The sequence below is a fragment of the Patagioenas fasciata genome, chromosome 2, assembly GCF_037038585.1.
Source record: "Patagioenas fasciata isolate bPatFas1 chromosome 2, bPatFas1.hap1, whole genome shotgun sequence".
Classification (NCBI taxonomy): Eukaryota; Metazoa; Chordata; class Aves; order Columbiformes; family Columbidae; genus Patagioenas; species Patagioenas fasciata.
The window spans coordinates 15,121,146-15,137,897 of NC_092521.1; the positions used below are offsets into that span (position 1 = coordinate 15,121,146).

At 39.9% G+C, this 16,752-nt stretch overlaps 1 protein-coding gene across 8 annotated transcripts in view; it reads right to left on the minus strand.

Moving 5' to 3' along the window:
* Positions 1–16,752, minus strand: part of COL14A1 (collagen type XIV alpha 1 chain) — a 125,950-nt gene that overhangs the window by 65,996 nt on the left and 43,202 nt on the right. For all 8 annotated transcript variants that reach the window (XR_011737348.1, XM_071803834.1, XM_071803833.1 and 5 more), the window contains 7 exons: positions 16,395–16,546; positions 15,273–15,402; positions 8,556–8,701; positions 7,132–7,261; positions 3,881–4,020; positions 2,074–2,200; positions 939–1,078 (listed from right to left, as the gene is read on the minus strand). Coding sequence is in view for 7 of the 8 variants with exons in the window: in XM_071803834.1 (XP_071659935.1) it covers positions 939–1,078; positions 2,074–2,200; positions 3,881–4,020; positions 7,132–7,261; positions 8,556–8,701; positions 15,273–15,402; positions 16,395–16,546 (965 nt within the window). In the remaining variant the exon portion in view is untranslated. The remainder of the gene's footprint in view (positions 1–938; positions 1,079–2,073; positions 2,201–3,880; positions 4,021–7,131; positions 7,262–8,555; positions 8,702–15,272; positions 15,403–16,394; positions 16,547–16,752) is intronic.

The window sequence follows — 16,752 nt, forward strand, 5'->3', positions numbered from 1 at the left end:
TGAAAGGGAGGAAAGAATCAGGCTAAGCTAAATTTACAGAAAAATATGCCACATAACCTAAGCTGGAATGACTGTTTTCTGCCCTAGTGGATGACAAAATGATGCATGAGACATAGGGCCAGGTGGGAAATGTCATGTTCCCCAGCGAGTTCTGTATCCAGATAAAGAGGTTGCGCATGTGGCCTCTCTTCACAGTGCTGATGCCAAGGGAACGAGTTTGAGAGAGTTATTAAAGATTGCAGAGTACACAAGAAGCCAAAAGAATGAGTAAATAATGGGAAAGAGGAAACGAGACAGACAATAAAAAATGAAAATTTGGGAAAGGAAGAGAAAGTGTCTTTTTCTACTTGGAAAAAGAGAACAAAACAGGAAAAGCTAAAATGATGAAAAATGATTTAAAAAATTAGACTACTGAAAATGGCACTATGGAGAAGAGACACGAGCGGCCTAGAGCAAAAAATACAGCATGTGGGAGGAAAAGAAAAAAAGTCCTAAAGAGGAATAAAGGAACAATCTAATAAATTAACTATGTGTAAACTTTTCCCTTTGTAACATTACATAACTAAGGCTTCACAGGCAATTTTACTGTGGCCAGGACATTTGACAAATGTGGAGCATTAAGTGAGGACATCACTGCTCTGGCTCAGCTACCGCCATCTTCACAGCAAAGTGAACAACGTCCGCTTCTAAAAACTGAAGTAGCAGCTGGCGCATTACAGATGAGATAGACTATTCACAAACGGTCTCTTCTTTCCTCACCTCCTCTCCAAAAGAAACTTCAATATTCGTTTTATTTTGGTTTAGAGAGCTTCATTAGTGGGGCAGATTTTTCTGTAAGTCAATTAGCTATATTTAATTCGCAAAAGTTGCAGCATAGGTGTCCTCAGAATGGAATTCTCTCTTTTATTTCACACCCTAAGAAAGTGAAGCCAACTCACCTCTTCAGATTCCCCCCCATCCAAAGGAATCCATGCCAATCTGTAAAAGGCAATATCTGAGGAGGTGGGCTTCCAGCTGACCCTAAAACTGTCTGTCGATGCTTCATCAATTTCCAAATGCTGGGGAGCTGGAACTCTTTCTGCAAAATATTATACAAAAGAAAAGTCAGAGTAAATTGCATAGATGGCAATGTCCAGCACATTCCATTTTACTTGTAGTTTGTTACAAAGAGTATAACATGGGAGGAAGATAACAACGGCACTACAGATTCTTTGCACACTTATTTGTACTTATCGAAGTGTTTTAGTGGTTGAGGGAGGAGAATATACACAATACATGCTCTATCTAGTCTTGACTGGACAAGTCTCCTTGTCCTCTCTCCACTGAAGGAGCTCCATGGAACCCTAACTCCCTCTCCTTTGCTCAGGCTTCTGTGCACCATGCACTTTTCTTTTCCTCTACCTCAAAGCAAAGTCCTAATCTCTGTCCTTTCCAGAGACTCTGGGTGCATTTCTGTTTGCAGTTTGCATTTAAGTATCGACTTCTTGTTCCACATGTGTATGTTCTTCTCTTCCACCTCATGTTTCTCTTTCCTCCCTCAAAGTCCTTCTCTTCCTATTGTTATGTTGGAAAACATTAAGAAGCATCATCAGGCATCTTATATTTTCTCAGTCTGGTGTTCCAGTTTCTCTGTATGTATATTTGGTTCTACCCTTTATTACCTATAAAGTTCACTGGTTAAAGGTATGATTCAAAACTTGTCACGTTTCAGCTGAAGAGACAAGTGCTACCACACAGAATGATGCTTCAGAAAGCTGGGGAGACAAACACTTCACCACCTAATTGCAATAAAAGATACTTTAATATGGCTGATTTTGGAAAGACTTAGGAAATTAACCTTATCCACACAAATATTTTCATTATGTCAAGAGATTACTACCCTAAGTAAGGATGCAATTGGCCCCATAATAAGGGAGCACACAAGCCAAAAACTTCGATGAAAATAACAGAAAGTGTTCCATAGGTCTGAATTCACAACCAGAGACACTTGCTGTTATTCGTCTTACTTTCCAATAAAATAAGAGAGTATAAAAATTCTTCTTGGAAAGCCTTCAAAAGTTTGGCAATACTCACTTGTGGTAAAGCTGCCAGTAAGTGGCTCAGATTGTCCTTCATTATACAGGGAGAAAATAGCAACAGTATACTCTGTAAGGGACGTCAGACTTGTTAGAGTATGGGTTGAAACACGACCAACTTCCACCTAGAGAAAGCATAATTTGCAACTGATATTGATCATACACTTCACATTATCAGCGTCTGAAATCTGCTGGGTTATAATGATGCAGAAAAAGAATGTAACTCAATTAGTAGAGGAATTCTATGAAAATATGAACAAGTATTAATTCAGGGCCATAAAAGCTGACAAAATCAATTAACATAGACAAACTAGAGACAGGGAAAATTTTCTTTATGACAAATTAGGGAAAAGGAGAATTCAGCCTTAGTAAGTCTAACTCACTAACATATCAGTACTGCAAATTCTGGAACCCAGAAGGGGAAGGAACTTTTTGGGCTACTAAATCCAGTCCTTTACCATGGATAATCATTGCCTAAACCATCATGTTTAACATTTGTCAAGAGAAAAGATAACAGTTTCATCTGGTCTCTATCTAGGCTGCAGTTAACATGACTTCACCAGGGATATAAAACTCAAAGCTGTATAAACTAATAGCTTATCAATCCAACTATTCAGTGTCACGTTAGCTCAGGACCACAGGGGAAATGCTACCGATGCAAAGCAAACGAAGTGCCACCTGCTCTTTGAACAGACAGACATACAGGAAAAGTTAAGAGGTAGATGAAAACCTACTGCACATTCACTTGCAGTATAAAGTACATCACCACAATGTTCAAATACCATTGTGGTGAGTACAGCCAGATGTATCATCTTTACTAAGGGTCATCAACAGGAAGAGGTCAAGTGATTTCTAATTTAAATTTTAAGAGATCTAGAAGAAAGAAAATACACAAAACGTTGCACTGGGATGCTCTCTTCTAAACTCAGGGACAGTTTCTTCAGGTTTAATACAAATATTCCATCCTGTGCAGATGAAAGGCCAGATTTGTCCTAGAAGAAACATAATTACATGTAGCTAATACTAAAGACATTTTTGGAGGGCAAAGTTATCCATGACAACTTATTTTACAAAGGATCTGGCCTGTTTTAGTAATTAAATTAGTTTACCACAATTTTTTTAAAAACTTTTTAAAAATTTTTTTCAGATTTCTGTGTTAATATCATTCCATCCTATTTTTCATGTTATCAACGAATTCATGCTGCTAAAAGCTATTATAAAGCACTTTTAGTAACAAGGCGTAACTAAATATTGCATAAGTAAATTATTAAATGCAAGAGTCTAAGTTAGAACATCTTGGTGTCACCTTATCAACCTGTTCAAGCCAAATCCTGTTTCTACAAAGTGAGTTTTCAGAATGTAATTAAAGCAATAAATGTTAAGAAAACGTGGTGAGGCCTTCAGACGGTCTTTTTGAATGAGCTTGGATCCTTGACATAAAATATATTGAAAGACTTGTTATCCAGACTGAATCAAGGATAAATATTTCCATATCACATATTTAGTCAAGTTCCTGCACCTACAAACCACTGTTCACTTGAGTATTTTCCTTCAGTTTCCGTGCACCAGCAATGGCAGTTCTGGTATGTGAAAAGTTCAGGGCACTGTCCCCATACATCTGACCCACTCCAAATGTACACTCAATTCCAAGCAAACTCCTATTTGCACTAAGTTTCAGAATTCTTTAGCAGATCTTTTGTTACAGATTGCAAGGTAGCTTTTGCTTATCAAAGTCACCCTTAATAATGACAGAAGTTTGGGGAGGTCCGAGATTGGTTAAGGGAAGGGAGGAGCTAATCATTTACCTCATTGGTCTCTGTTCCATCTGTTTTAACATACATGATGCGATAGCCGTTTACATTTTTGGAAGCAGGATCCCATGTTAGCTTAGCACTACTGTGTCCAACATCAGAAAATTTCAAGTTTGCTGGTGGGCTTAGAGGCACTTGAAAAGGAAAGAGATAAAGCCATGAAAGGGATTCCAGGTTTTAGCTGTGAAATTTTTCACATCTTTAAAAAAACCAGCTCATTTTCCATTCAAAAATTTACATCACCAATGTTTACATTAGAAGACCTACATCAATGGAGTTACACAAGCACTTAAAGGCAGGTAAAATTGCTTAGCTCTTTGCTGAAACAGAACTTTAGTTTTGCCAAGTGTATCTCAAGTAATACTCAAAAATAAAGAGATCACATTATTGTTCATAGCATTTATTATAGAAAGATCTAACCTATGCAATACTTGCAACAAATTTGTGTAAATTGTTTTAGTTCAACTGGATCTTTATCCTGTATGAATTTGTTTACCGTGAGCATCCCAGCAAAAATATTTCATGACAGTAGTATTTTGACAAAAAAAACTTTCTGCATCATGTAAGTCCTTGACATAAAGATTTGTCCAAAAGCATAACTAGCTGAGAAGATCTCCAAATATGGAATTTTTTTTAACTCTGCTTAACCTTTCCTCTCTTACTACACAAAGAAGCTGTTTCCTAACAGCAACTCCGGTTAAAGCCGTATTTATATACCATATATGCCTTAACTGTCATGAGCTGAAGGAAAATGAGGTCATGCAACATCTCAGATTCCATCCACTTTTGTCACATCAGAGAAAGCAATTTGTGCTGCCTGTTACTCTCAGCAGTAGATTCTGTTTTAGCCCAACATCTGCTAATTTCCTCTGAACTGTGAAACCTTTCTCTATCCATCCCACCTTCACACACACAGTCCTCACCAGTCCATGTGGACAGATACATATCAGCACTTCAGAAGCTGTTTCCCTCACACAAAAGCACATGGGAATAAAGCAAAAGATAAAAACCCACATTTATTATGTGGGATATTTAGTCAGGCCATATGTCAACTCAGAATCTGCAAGCAAAAACTCAGCCAACTTAGGAACAGTCAAGTCAACTTGGCTATGAAGAAAGAGAAGATGGGACACTGGAACGGTATTAGATGGGTTTGCCACATTTTCTGGCATTCAATATATTCCTCAAAGTTTAGTGAAGGGAAAGTCACGTGCTGGCTTTTCTTTCTACTTTCTGTCATTCCTGGAATGCACTTTATTCCACCATCCAGTCCATACCACAAAAATGCTTCAGTCTCAGCTCTTTCCTTTCAGATCCAACCTCCTGACAACATTGCTGACAACCAGACAGGAAGCCCCGATGACAAAGTTATGTGATATTTACAGTGAGTCTTGGATAAATCCTGGCCCCAAAAAGAATCCCCACCCCAGAATGAGCTTGCTGATCATGCCTCTATTTGGCATGGAGAAACGTTTCACTGCAGGAACTGAGAAAGTGCAGTGTGCAGCGTGATATTATTTACTAAATGCAGAGTATCAGATACTACACATAACACTACTGCATATTAGGCAGATTACTCTCCAGGCACATACAAACCCCAGGAAGAAAATACTAGGTAGCCTATTCACTAGTTGGATGTCAGAAATAATCACATTGAAATTTTTATTTATTTTTTTTTAAGTAGTTTAAATCTGAATCCAGACAGGGAAGCCATTACCACTGAACAGTGGCCATGTGGGACAGGTGTGCTCACCAAGAGCTCTCTCTCATCCCAGACTGCCTCACTGCCTCATCATCAAAGCCTGTGAGAGGGCTTAACTGAATAGCTGTGTCTGGAATGCTAAAATCAATCTTCTTCCATGTTACAGTGCTAAAGACCAGTCAGAGTTCACTGCATTGAGTCACCCTAAAAATAAATTAAGGCTGCAGAGTAGTTAGGGGTTTTTTTGTTCTAGTCTGGAAACAGCAGTGACGATGGGCTGACTAACATATGTTACTAGCTTCTGCAATCAAACATTGCAGTCATGAATCCTCAGCTCGTGCCAATGCATCTGGAATTTGCATGTGATCTTCCATCCAATGTGTTAGCCAGGTTTAGATCTGTGCAGCCTCCAAGATCATACAACGTGAAGTGAATTCAGGCTGGCACAACCATAAACTACATAAACTACTGTTTAGGATAAATGAAAAACAGACATTGGGCATATATTGACCAAAAGCAAAGCGGGGCGGGGGAAGGAGGGAGACACAGAGAGAAGAGAAAGGGACAGAGGGACAAGGAGCCAAAGATTTGATTCTCCAAGTATTAAGAATCCTCTACACTCATTCCAAGGCCGCAAACATGCCCAGGTTGCAGTAGTTTGCTACTGGCATTTGTCTGCTTACAAGTGTCTTCTCAGAGATAAGACAGTTCAAACAGCATTCCTAGAGCTTCTTCCACCACAAGTTGCTGACCTTACCAGCAATTGCTCTGACCATTCTTAGTAGCACTGTCATGTCTGAACTTCTCTCACCTGTTAAATCTAAGTCACTCTCACACAGGCTCACTCATCCCAGGAGCTCAAAACAAGAGGAAGCAATAGATATGTCACTGAATACAGTCCCAGAAATATCCCAGGAGCACAATCACTTATTTTCAATTCCTTTGTCTTCCAAATGCCGAGGCTATTTAGAGAGCTGACATACAGCGCTGTGTACAGTTAGCAGAGGACAGAATTTAGCTGGCAAAACTCTCACTGCTTATTAAAAACACACCATCTATCATGAGGCACTGTCCAGCCCTCTGTTTACCAGATGTGAGGCAGAAGGGGTTGGGTAGAAACCTTCTCTCTGTTTCTTTTCTGTCTGTGCTACTCCTGAGCCAGAGAAACAAACTTCTGCACCTGAGCAGGCTCCCTCACACACCTGGTTCACTGACTGCAGGAGGCTAAACAGAGCACTCGCAATTGAGTCCTACATGGTGACCTCCATTCACCTTCAGCAAGTTCAGAAAACTGTCAGTAGTTCCAAGGTCAACAGGGATATCTATAGCACCACTACCAACAAGAGAGGAGTGCACAATACTATCCCAAAAAAACAAGTGGATTACAATTAAGTATTCACACTGATAAACTTAAGTACAGTTAAGAGCTTGCCCTATGGACTACTCAAATAAGATTTTAAAATCAGATGTCTGCTCTTATATGTGCAAAGACTGTTCTGAAGTTGTATTAACACTGAAGTGAATATAGATATGTGCTACCTACATGTAGTTTCTTGTCCTGTAAGAGGATCACTAGCTTCTTCGCCAAACATGGCATAAACTGTGACTGTATATTCTGTATTTGGTAATAGTCCATCCAGTTCGAGATCTGTTGCGGCCTCCCCAATTTTTATCTAAAAACACCACAAATAAAAAAGACACATTATTTCTGAATTAGCTCACAATGGGGAAGAATACTATTTACACACTTGAAATTAGATACATGATCAGATGCTTTGCTGAGCATTTGTCTGTTACTGTTCCTGTGGTACTTGGCCCAAGATTTTGGGATTTTGTACAATAATCAAAAGAACAAAATTGTCAAAAAGCCAAAAGCTAACATACAGGTAAGAGGAATTTAAAAGTAACTAGTCACATTAGCAATGACAAAATAGACCTCTCTAGAATGTGCAGCTACTGAGACCTTTTCATTCCCAGCTACACCTTGTTTCATTTTTGGTCACAGGATGGAAAGTTCATGGGAGGAATCTATTTCCACGCACATTGACACTTAGATTTGTTGCTATTTAAGGTGTGTATAATTTTCCTTCTTCACTGAGAGCCACATTAACATGGACTGATTTGTTAATTGAAAAACAGTCTTTCTTAAAGGTAAGGCTCAGCTCTCCTGAACCAGTCAGTTTGCAGGGAGGCCCCATTTTTAACAGAATTACGTGCTCACAGCCACTCAGTAGAGCACAATCCTATGCAAGCTTTCAGTAGCTTCCTACGCTCTCCACAAGTTTGCATGCCCCTGCACGCTTTTTAGTGTTCTTGCTTGAACAGAGACCTTGTATGTGATCTTAATTATACATACAGAAACTTGAGCATAAAAGCTTTTAAATCCCAGCCCAGAAGTTCTACTGTTTTTACTATTTTAGTGACACAAGACTGGACTTTACCTTGTCCCACCTTATTTTCCTTCTAAAAATACCTTTTAAAAATCACTTTTGATGGAAGACACTATTTTTAAAAATAAAATTAAAAGTTGAACAGCACTAAAAGAAAACCAATAAATGTCACATCTGCAAATTTCATGTATTTTAAAGGTCCTGATGAGAACAAAGGCTAAATTTCACATTCTTCTGATAACACACTTAGAAAATATCTTAGTTTTACTTTATTTTTTCTTCCTTTGAGTGTTAGTTTTATATGTTGAAACAGCATCATCTTATATATAATTTCAAAAGAGTCATTTCAATTCAGCTGAAATTGTTTCATTTTTATGGCAATGACATATAAAAGTAATCAACTGGTACTTGCACTTTATTCATAGCCTGTAGCACATACAGCACTTAAGGTAGACATGAAAAAACCCCACAAAATGTTTGCTGATGAAGTGGGAGGTTAAAGGCCATGTGCCAGCTTGTCCTTTAAAAGGTTTATTTTTTGAATGATTGCTATTCAAATGAAAGCTCAATACATCACCTCCTTCTCATCTGCTGCAAATCCTTCCGTGAGAGGAGCATACAGGATCATGTAACCCGTGGCACCCGCTACTCCGTTCCACTTCGCTTTCATGCTGCTCTGTGACACATCATACAATTGCAGATCTGATGCCATTGGCAAAGCAACTGCAGGGGAACAAGAGACAGATACTTCAGTTGTCTCACTTGAACAACCAGCTGCTTTTCAGTTTATTTTACCCCAGGAAACATGAAGGAATATAGCTACCTCCAGGCATGGAAGCACTGTCTGTATGCCACAGCTATGAAAAGCTGATTAGTACATAAAAGAACACAGAATTAGAGAAACAAGGAAACGATGACCTAAACAATTCTAATGCCAGGGCAGAGTTACGCCTTACAAAGCATTTCAGCTCTTTATCCTAAAAGGCTTCGAACACTTCAAGTGGGAGGATTTCTCTTCTTTAAGCACTGAATCATTCTGTTCAGATCCCGTCCTTCTCCCTGGTCTGCAGGAGGACGTCCTCTCGCTATGGCAGAATGGGCAGCGTTGCTATTAGGAACAAGTAACAGTCCCCAGAGGTGGCTCTTTCTGGCAACAGTTCCCAAGCCAGGGCGTGGGAGACAAACCATGAGGTAGGACACCCTGGAGGAAACTCTGAATGGGCATATTGTGCACATCAAAATATTTTGACTACAAAGTGCCGTGTGTTTAAGGCCTGGACTGTCCAAACTGGCTCTCAGGCTTGTATCAGTGGGATTATGCAAATGTTGGCAAGATCATCCAATGCAAATCATGGTGGATGGTAACCTGGTGAGTACAACTAAGCGGTCTGAGTGAAATTCAAACATTATTAGGTTTATTTGTGAATTTAAGTCACTGATACCAGAAAATAGCACCAATTTGGGTTTCTGAATATTTCTTTGTATTTCTGTAACTCTTTAAAGCAGCTTTTTGCACTTCTCTGATTGTTCTCACTATCTTTCTAGCAGAATAAAATCTCAAGGCCTCTCCTACTGCTGTTACATCCTTGATGGATCCCACCAAAATATGCAGTCACTGGAGAGATACAAGGGATTGTGTACAGGTTTTGCTGGGATCATGTTAATTTTCTTCGTAGTAGTTAAAAACTTTTCAGTAGTTACCACAGTCTTTTGTTTTGGATTTAGTATGAGAACAATGTGATAACACACTGAAGTTCCCTTGGACAGAGTTTATTTTTTTATTTCCAGTAGCTAGGCTGTGTTTTGGAGTTATTATTAAAAGAATGTGAGGACTCGCTTATGGTTTGGCTTTTGCCAAGGAGACCAAGGACTTACTCAGCTTCCCAGCTGCAGGTGCACAGAGAAGCTGGGAGGGAGCACAGCAGGACAACATCCAGATTGGCACCCAGGATGGATAATGAGCTATGCCCCACCATTAGCATCATGCTCTGTATATAGCTGGAGCCAGTTTTCTGGCTCAGTCTCTTTTTTTCCAGAACCAGTTGTTTGGTGTGATCATGGTTGAGTGTGAACTGCTGCCCAGGTCTTTGATCTTCCAGGATCAGCTGTATGGGACTGGTGTTTGAGATTGCTGCTCAGAGATGTGCTAGGTGTTGGTCACCAGGTGGTGAGCAACTGCCTTGTTCATCACTTATTGTGTATATATTATTATTTTACTTTCCTTTGCTGTCCTATTACACTGTTCTTATCTCAACCTGCAAGTTTCTCCCTTCCCTTTCAATTCCCTCCCCCATTCTACTTTGCAGGAGGGGAGGATGACCATGTGGCTGCGTGGTCTTAGTTGTGGCTGGCGTTAAACCACAACAAGAAACTTTGGCTACTCCTTTGGAACTTCTACACTGAGAACAGTCCTTAAAATGACTCAAAGGGTCTGAAAAAAACAGAAGTCAACTGCTAATTTATATCAAAACTTTCCTATTAGGAACTCTGAAGACTGAAATAGGCTGGATGTTAAGCCTCTATAAAGCTCTGCTTTACTAAAGAATCTCATGTGTAAACACAGATTTTCAGCAACCAATTCTAATTACAATGCTAATAATTCATTGAGATTCCCTAATCTCCTTGTCCAAACAAAAACTGCAGCCTGTCTAGCTGACATCTCCACTGAGTAATATATGTATTATATATCTACTGTGCTCTGGTGAGATGCCACCTGGAGTTCTGCATCCAGCTCTGGAGCCCTCAGGACACACATGGACCTGTTGGAGAGGGGCCAGAGGAGGCCACCAAGATGATCAGAGGGCTGAACATCTCTGCTGTGAGGACGGGCTGAGACAGTTGGGGTTGTTCAGCCTAGAGAAGAGAAGGCTCTGGGGAGACCTTATTGTGGCCTCTCCGTACTTGAAAGGGACCTATGAGAGCGATGTGGACAGACTTTTTAGCAGGGCCTGTCAGGACAAGGAGTAATGGTTTTAAACTAAAGGAGGAGAGATTCAGGCCAGACACAAGGCAGAATTTTTTTACAATGAGGGTGGTGAAACACTGGCCCAGGCTGCCCAGAGAAGTGGTAGATGCCCCATTCCTGGAGACATTCAAGGCCAGGCTGGATGGGGCTCTGAGTAACCTGATCTGGTTGACGATGTCCCTGCTCATTGCAGGGGGCTTGGAAGGGATGACCTTTGAAAGTCCCTTCCAACCCAAACTATCCTATCATGCCTATGATCCTATTACGTTACATTCAACAAGCTCTAACAGAGCTCTTAACTTCCCATATAAAAACACATCAGTCTCATCCTTTCTTGTTCATTAAGGCTGTTCACTCAGCCTGTTGTTCAGGTCTGTAAACATGGGCAAAACTTCAACCCAGGCCTCTCTTTAGGTTTCAACTTCCAGGTTTCCCATCTATCTTCACTTCCAAACCTTTCTCAGCCTACTTCCATCCTATTTAACCCCTTGTTGATGTGTTGACTTATAGCCCCCTGAATTCTAACACATCCTCTAATTACAGGGAGAAACTACCCATAAACATTTTCCAACGTACTTCAGTCTCCTGTCAGAACTCCACTCAGACCTCTGATACCAACAGAAAGAAACTACATGTTGAGATATTCTAAAGGCACTTCCTACCACATTGTCTCACTCGCATTCAAACTGCCTCAGGATCACAGAGAGAATATCTGTCACGTGTCCTTTTCACAGAAATCACAGAAAATCACATCCTTACTGTTATTTAAAAAAATCTATGAGAAAAGTATCCTCTAACTTATCACTCTTACTTAAACTCTCCAGAGGAACTCCTAGATACTCTAGCAATGTAAGTAATAATTAACAATGAGGTGACTGGAAATTAGACAACTAGTGTTTTCCACTGGAATTTTCAGGTGAAGAGTTCAGAATCTCAAATATAAATATCCAGTAGATAATGCTGATTTGTGTCTTGGACAGTTACTGGAGTATCCTAATACTCTGGTAACATAGAAACAAATTAAACCTACTGGAAAAGCAACTGGAATAAAATAAAACAGGTAAAAATATATTTGCAGCAAATTAAAATGTGAATGCATTTCATATTTATTTCAAGCTATAAGTGATTATTAAATCACAATCCTTTCTAATTATCTATATGCTATGCATATTGAATGTGTCTATTTAAATTTCACATACCTGTAAGCTATTTTCCATGTTTGATATGGACAAATGTGATTGGTGGCTATTTTAATCTTTCAGTATCTCACACTAAGGCAGGAATGTAAACTACGATTTTCCATAGTTGTTCATTAGGATAGTAAAAAATACTTTGAAACTACAGGTATTTTATCATGTGGAGTGATTAATACTTGCACATGTCAGGCTATTACTTCCAACACACTAGCAAAGACAGCTCTATAAAATGCTTGATGCTGCATGACCCTGGGGTGTGATCTGATCAGGTCTCACAAAGCCAGCAGGGCTGGGCTCCGTCAGAACTTGATTAGGTTACTTCAAAGGAATGCCAGGTGCAATATGAAACAATTCTCTTGGCTCAATATGTGACTGTTTTCTCCGCCTCAATAAATTAAGCAGGTCCTAACAGCATGTTATGGGATATAACATGGCTGGAAATGACATTTTAGGAGACTGAGACAAATACAGAAGTCTCAAATAATTTTATATGATCCTGGTTTATTTTATTTTCGGTCTGGAAGATTAGCACTGACACAGAATCAACAAACCACCGAGGATGAGGATGAGAGACACCTCTTGAGATCATCTAGTCTAACTTCCCTGTTCAGGCATGGTCTGCTAGAGAGGTTGCTCAGAAGTATGTCCAGTTGGGTTTTAAATATCTCCAGAGATGAAGACTCCACAATCTCTCTGGAAAACTTACTTCCATATGTAACCACCATCACAATAAAGTCATGTTTTCTTCTGTTCAGATGGCACGTTTCTTTAGTTTCAGTGGGCACCGCTGAGAAGAGTCTGTCTCCCTCTTCTTTATTACCTCCCATCTGGGATTTTTACACATCAATAAGATCACCCTGAGCCTTTTCTCTTCCAGGCTGAAGAGCCATAGCTGTCTCATTCTCTCCTGTAATGAAAGATGCTCCAAGCCCCTAATCTTCTTTGCAGCTTTTCGCTGGACTCACTCCAGTAAGTCCACATCTCTCTAGTGCTGGGGAGCCCAGCACAGGACCAAGCATCCATGTGTGACTTCATCAGTGCTGAGCAGAGGGCAAAAATTACTTCACTCAACCTGCTGGCAATCCTTTCCTAGTGCAAACCAGGAGGCTCTTGGCCTTCTTTGTGACAAGGGTGAATTGCTGGTTCACAGTCAGCTTGTTGTTTACCAAGCCCCCCAGGTCCTTCCCTGCAGAGCTGCCTTCCAGATGGTCACCCCGCAGTGTGTACTGATGCACAGGGTTATCCCTTCCCAGAGGCAGGGCTTAGTGCTTCTCTTTGTTGAACTGCGTTAAGTCAAACGTTTTCCCCTCCATATATCCATGCTGACTAATTCAAATCGCTTCCTTGTACTTCATCTGTTTGGAAAAAGCTCTCAAGGATTAGTTGCTCCATCACCTTCCCAGGGATCGAGGTGACAATGAAGCAGACCGTACTTCCCCAGATCCTACTTCACAAAGGACTGGCATCTGCTTTCTTCCAGTATTTAGGAACTTCTCCCATGGCCTATAAAGGATAATCAAGACTGTCCTCACAATGACATAAGCCAGATCCCTCTGTACCCACAGATACAGGCTATCGCGTTCCATGAATTTATGTGTGCCCAGTTTGCTTAAGCACTCCCTATACTGGTACTCCTCAAATGAGGGTAAGTCCTCCTTTCTCCAGACCTTCCCACTGATCTCAGGAGCCTGGGATTTCTAAAGGTCATTTTAACCCATAAAGGTCGAGTCAAAGAAGGCACCGAGTACATCAGTGTTTTCCACTTCATTTGTCACCCGGTCCTCTGTCCCATTCAGGGATGGGCTCATGTTTTCCTCAGTCTTCCTCTTTCTGTTCATGCACTTTCTTTTACTGTTCTTATTGCTCTTCACATCTCATGCCAGTTTCTGCTACAGATTGGCCTTGGCTTTCCTAAACTTATTCCTGCAAGATCAGACAGCAATTCTATGCTTCTCCTGGGTCATCTGTCTCTTCTTCCATCTCTTATATACTTCCTTTTTATCTCTGAATTCTGTTAGGAGTTCCTTGCTTGTCCATGCTGGTCTCCTGTCACCTTTGCTTAATTCCCTACTTGTCAGTATGGACCTTTCTTGAGTTTGTAAGATGTGATCTTTGGGTATCAAGCTGCTCTTCTGGATCCCTCTTCTCTCCAGGGCCATATCCCTTGGGATTCTTCCAAGCATGTTTTTGAAGAAACTGAAGACTGCTATCCTGAAATCCAGAGTTGTGGTCCTGCCTTTTGCACTCCTCCCTCCTCTTAGACTCTTGAATATCACCATCTCATGGTCACTGCAGCCAAGGCTACCTGTGACTTTGCAACCCTCCATCAGTTCTTCCTTGTTTTTACCTATCAGCTACGGCACAGCAGCTCTTCTTGCTGGGCTCCTCAATCACATTGTCCAAGCACTAGAAATTTTCTAGGTTGCTTGAGCCCTGCTGTGTTGCTTTTCCAGCAGGTATCAGCTATTGATACATCACATATTGACTACCTGGCTCCTAGTGAGAACTAAAAAGTTACTCTTTACTTCCACTCCTAATATCTGTGATATTTACTAAAAGAGTAACTGTATTTTGTATATAAATGTATAAAAATGATATGATCAATAGCTGCATATTATCTCAGGTACTAGCATAGTTTCCAAAACTGTAAATATTTGTTCTAACAATATCCCAAGTCACCATTCTACAGACAGAAAAATCTGAATCATTGAGAAAGGAACTTACAGAAGTTACCTTGAAATAACTGGCACTGATGGGAATCCTGTGCAGGTATTTCTGGTCCCACCAAATCCTCCACTCATGAGATCAGCTTCAGCCACACACCTAATTTATAAAGCTTGGCTCCACACCCAAGGTGTAGGAATGTCCTAATTTAGTGTTCAATAAGATTGACTTCAAAGTTCAGCCCAGAGATAAAACTTCTCTCAGTGTTTAAATATCCACAGAGCATTTGGACTTAGGAACTTAGCCCAGAATTGATTCAAACAGAAGTTAATTTAAGGCAAATGCATTAAAAGAAGCTAAATTGAAAAAAGACCCATTTCTGCATTTCTCTTTTACAAAGACTACTGCTGACACATTGTGATTAAATGCAGACAGTCAAATCCATAATGGACATGACAAGGATACTTACGTGTAGTTTCAGTCCCACGCAGACCCTCGCTAGCAGCATTTGAGTATATAGCAAATACAGCTATCTGGTATTCAGTTAAAGACATCAGGTTTTTCAGAACTGCTGTTGATGAGCTTCCATCTACCACAACCTGTTAAGAAGAAAATTCAACTAAATATGCATGAAGCAAAGCATATTACCATCAAATCAATCCATCTCTCAGGCAATTTTTACACTGGCATCTAAGAATCAGTGTACTAAAGTTCAATTCATAAATCAAATTTGCTTCTGTTACCTTTATGTACAGTAAGGTGCCTGAAAAAAAGAACAGTAAGCGTATACATAATGAAAAACGTTTAACTGATATAAGTAGCCATTTATAACAACAGAATTGCTTAGATAAATAAAGTGTATGAAATACACTTTGAGTGTATATTGGGCACTTTTTGATAAAATTACTACATCATAAATATTCCTTTAGTACTATATATGTACACACAGAGTACTCCAAATTGACATTAATACATATCCATGCTAAACAATTTTCTAGTATAAAAAGAAATAAAAATATATCCTTAGTTAAATCCTTTTGCTCTTCTGCCTTTCCCTTCAATTTTGTAAGCTGCCAACTGAAGCCAAAAGCTTGTTTTAGTGCATTTTTTCCCACCTCCAAAACGCCTAAGCGCTATTCAAACAAACACCTCTCTCTAAATTTTCAGTGATCAGCTGTAGCCATCCTGAAATATACACCCACATCATCTTTCTTTTATTAATTATTTTTTCTTAGAACTGAAACTCTGGATTCACATCAGCTCCTACCTCTTCTGTTCTTGTGAACACAACGGTGCAGGGGATGTCTATATAACTGGTTAAAGTGACCATATGTCTAAGCAAAAATACAGGCAGTTCATCCTACCCCACAAAAGTGCTCATTGTTATAGTATATTTACTTCTAATTATATGACAGAAAAGCAGGCTGGCTACTACCTAACCTCCACCACCATCCAATGAGACCATCTCCCCTTTCTGTAGTGGGTTTCAGAGCCCATATAGGGAATTTCACAGTAGATTTAAATAGATTTTCTGTCTGATTAGTCCTTGTTGTTGTATTAAAACTGTCTGGGAAGTTTCTCTTCCTCTTACCTCTTCTGGTTGTCCTCCTCGAGTAGGGTAGTACACAACCCTGTATTTTTCCACCTTGCCTGGTGCATGGGTCCAGCTCACCCGGAATCCTCGAGCTGTTACCTCTGATGTGACCAAATCTGAAGGAGCCCCGAGTGAAGCAGCAATTGTTCCTAAGTTAGAGGCAACACAATTTTTTTAGAATTTCCACTTGCAAAATAATTATTTGGTTTGTTGTATTCACTGAAGCTCCAAAGAGCACTCCTCATCATAAAATCAAATAATTTGCTGCTGCGCATTTATTTAAGTCATTTTCAAAGGAAACACAGAACTAATAATCAGCACTGCACAGGGCGTTTTAATTGGGACTAACCCTCCA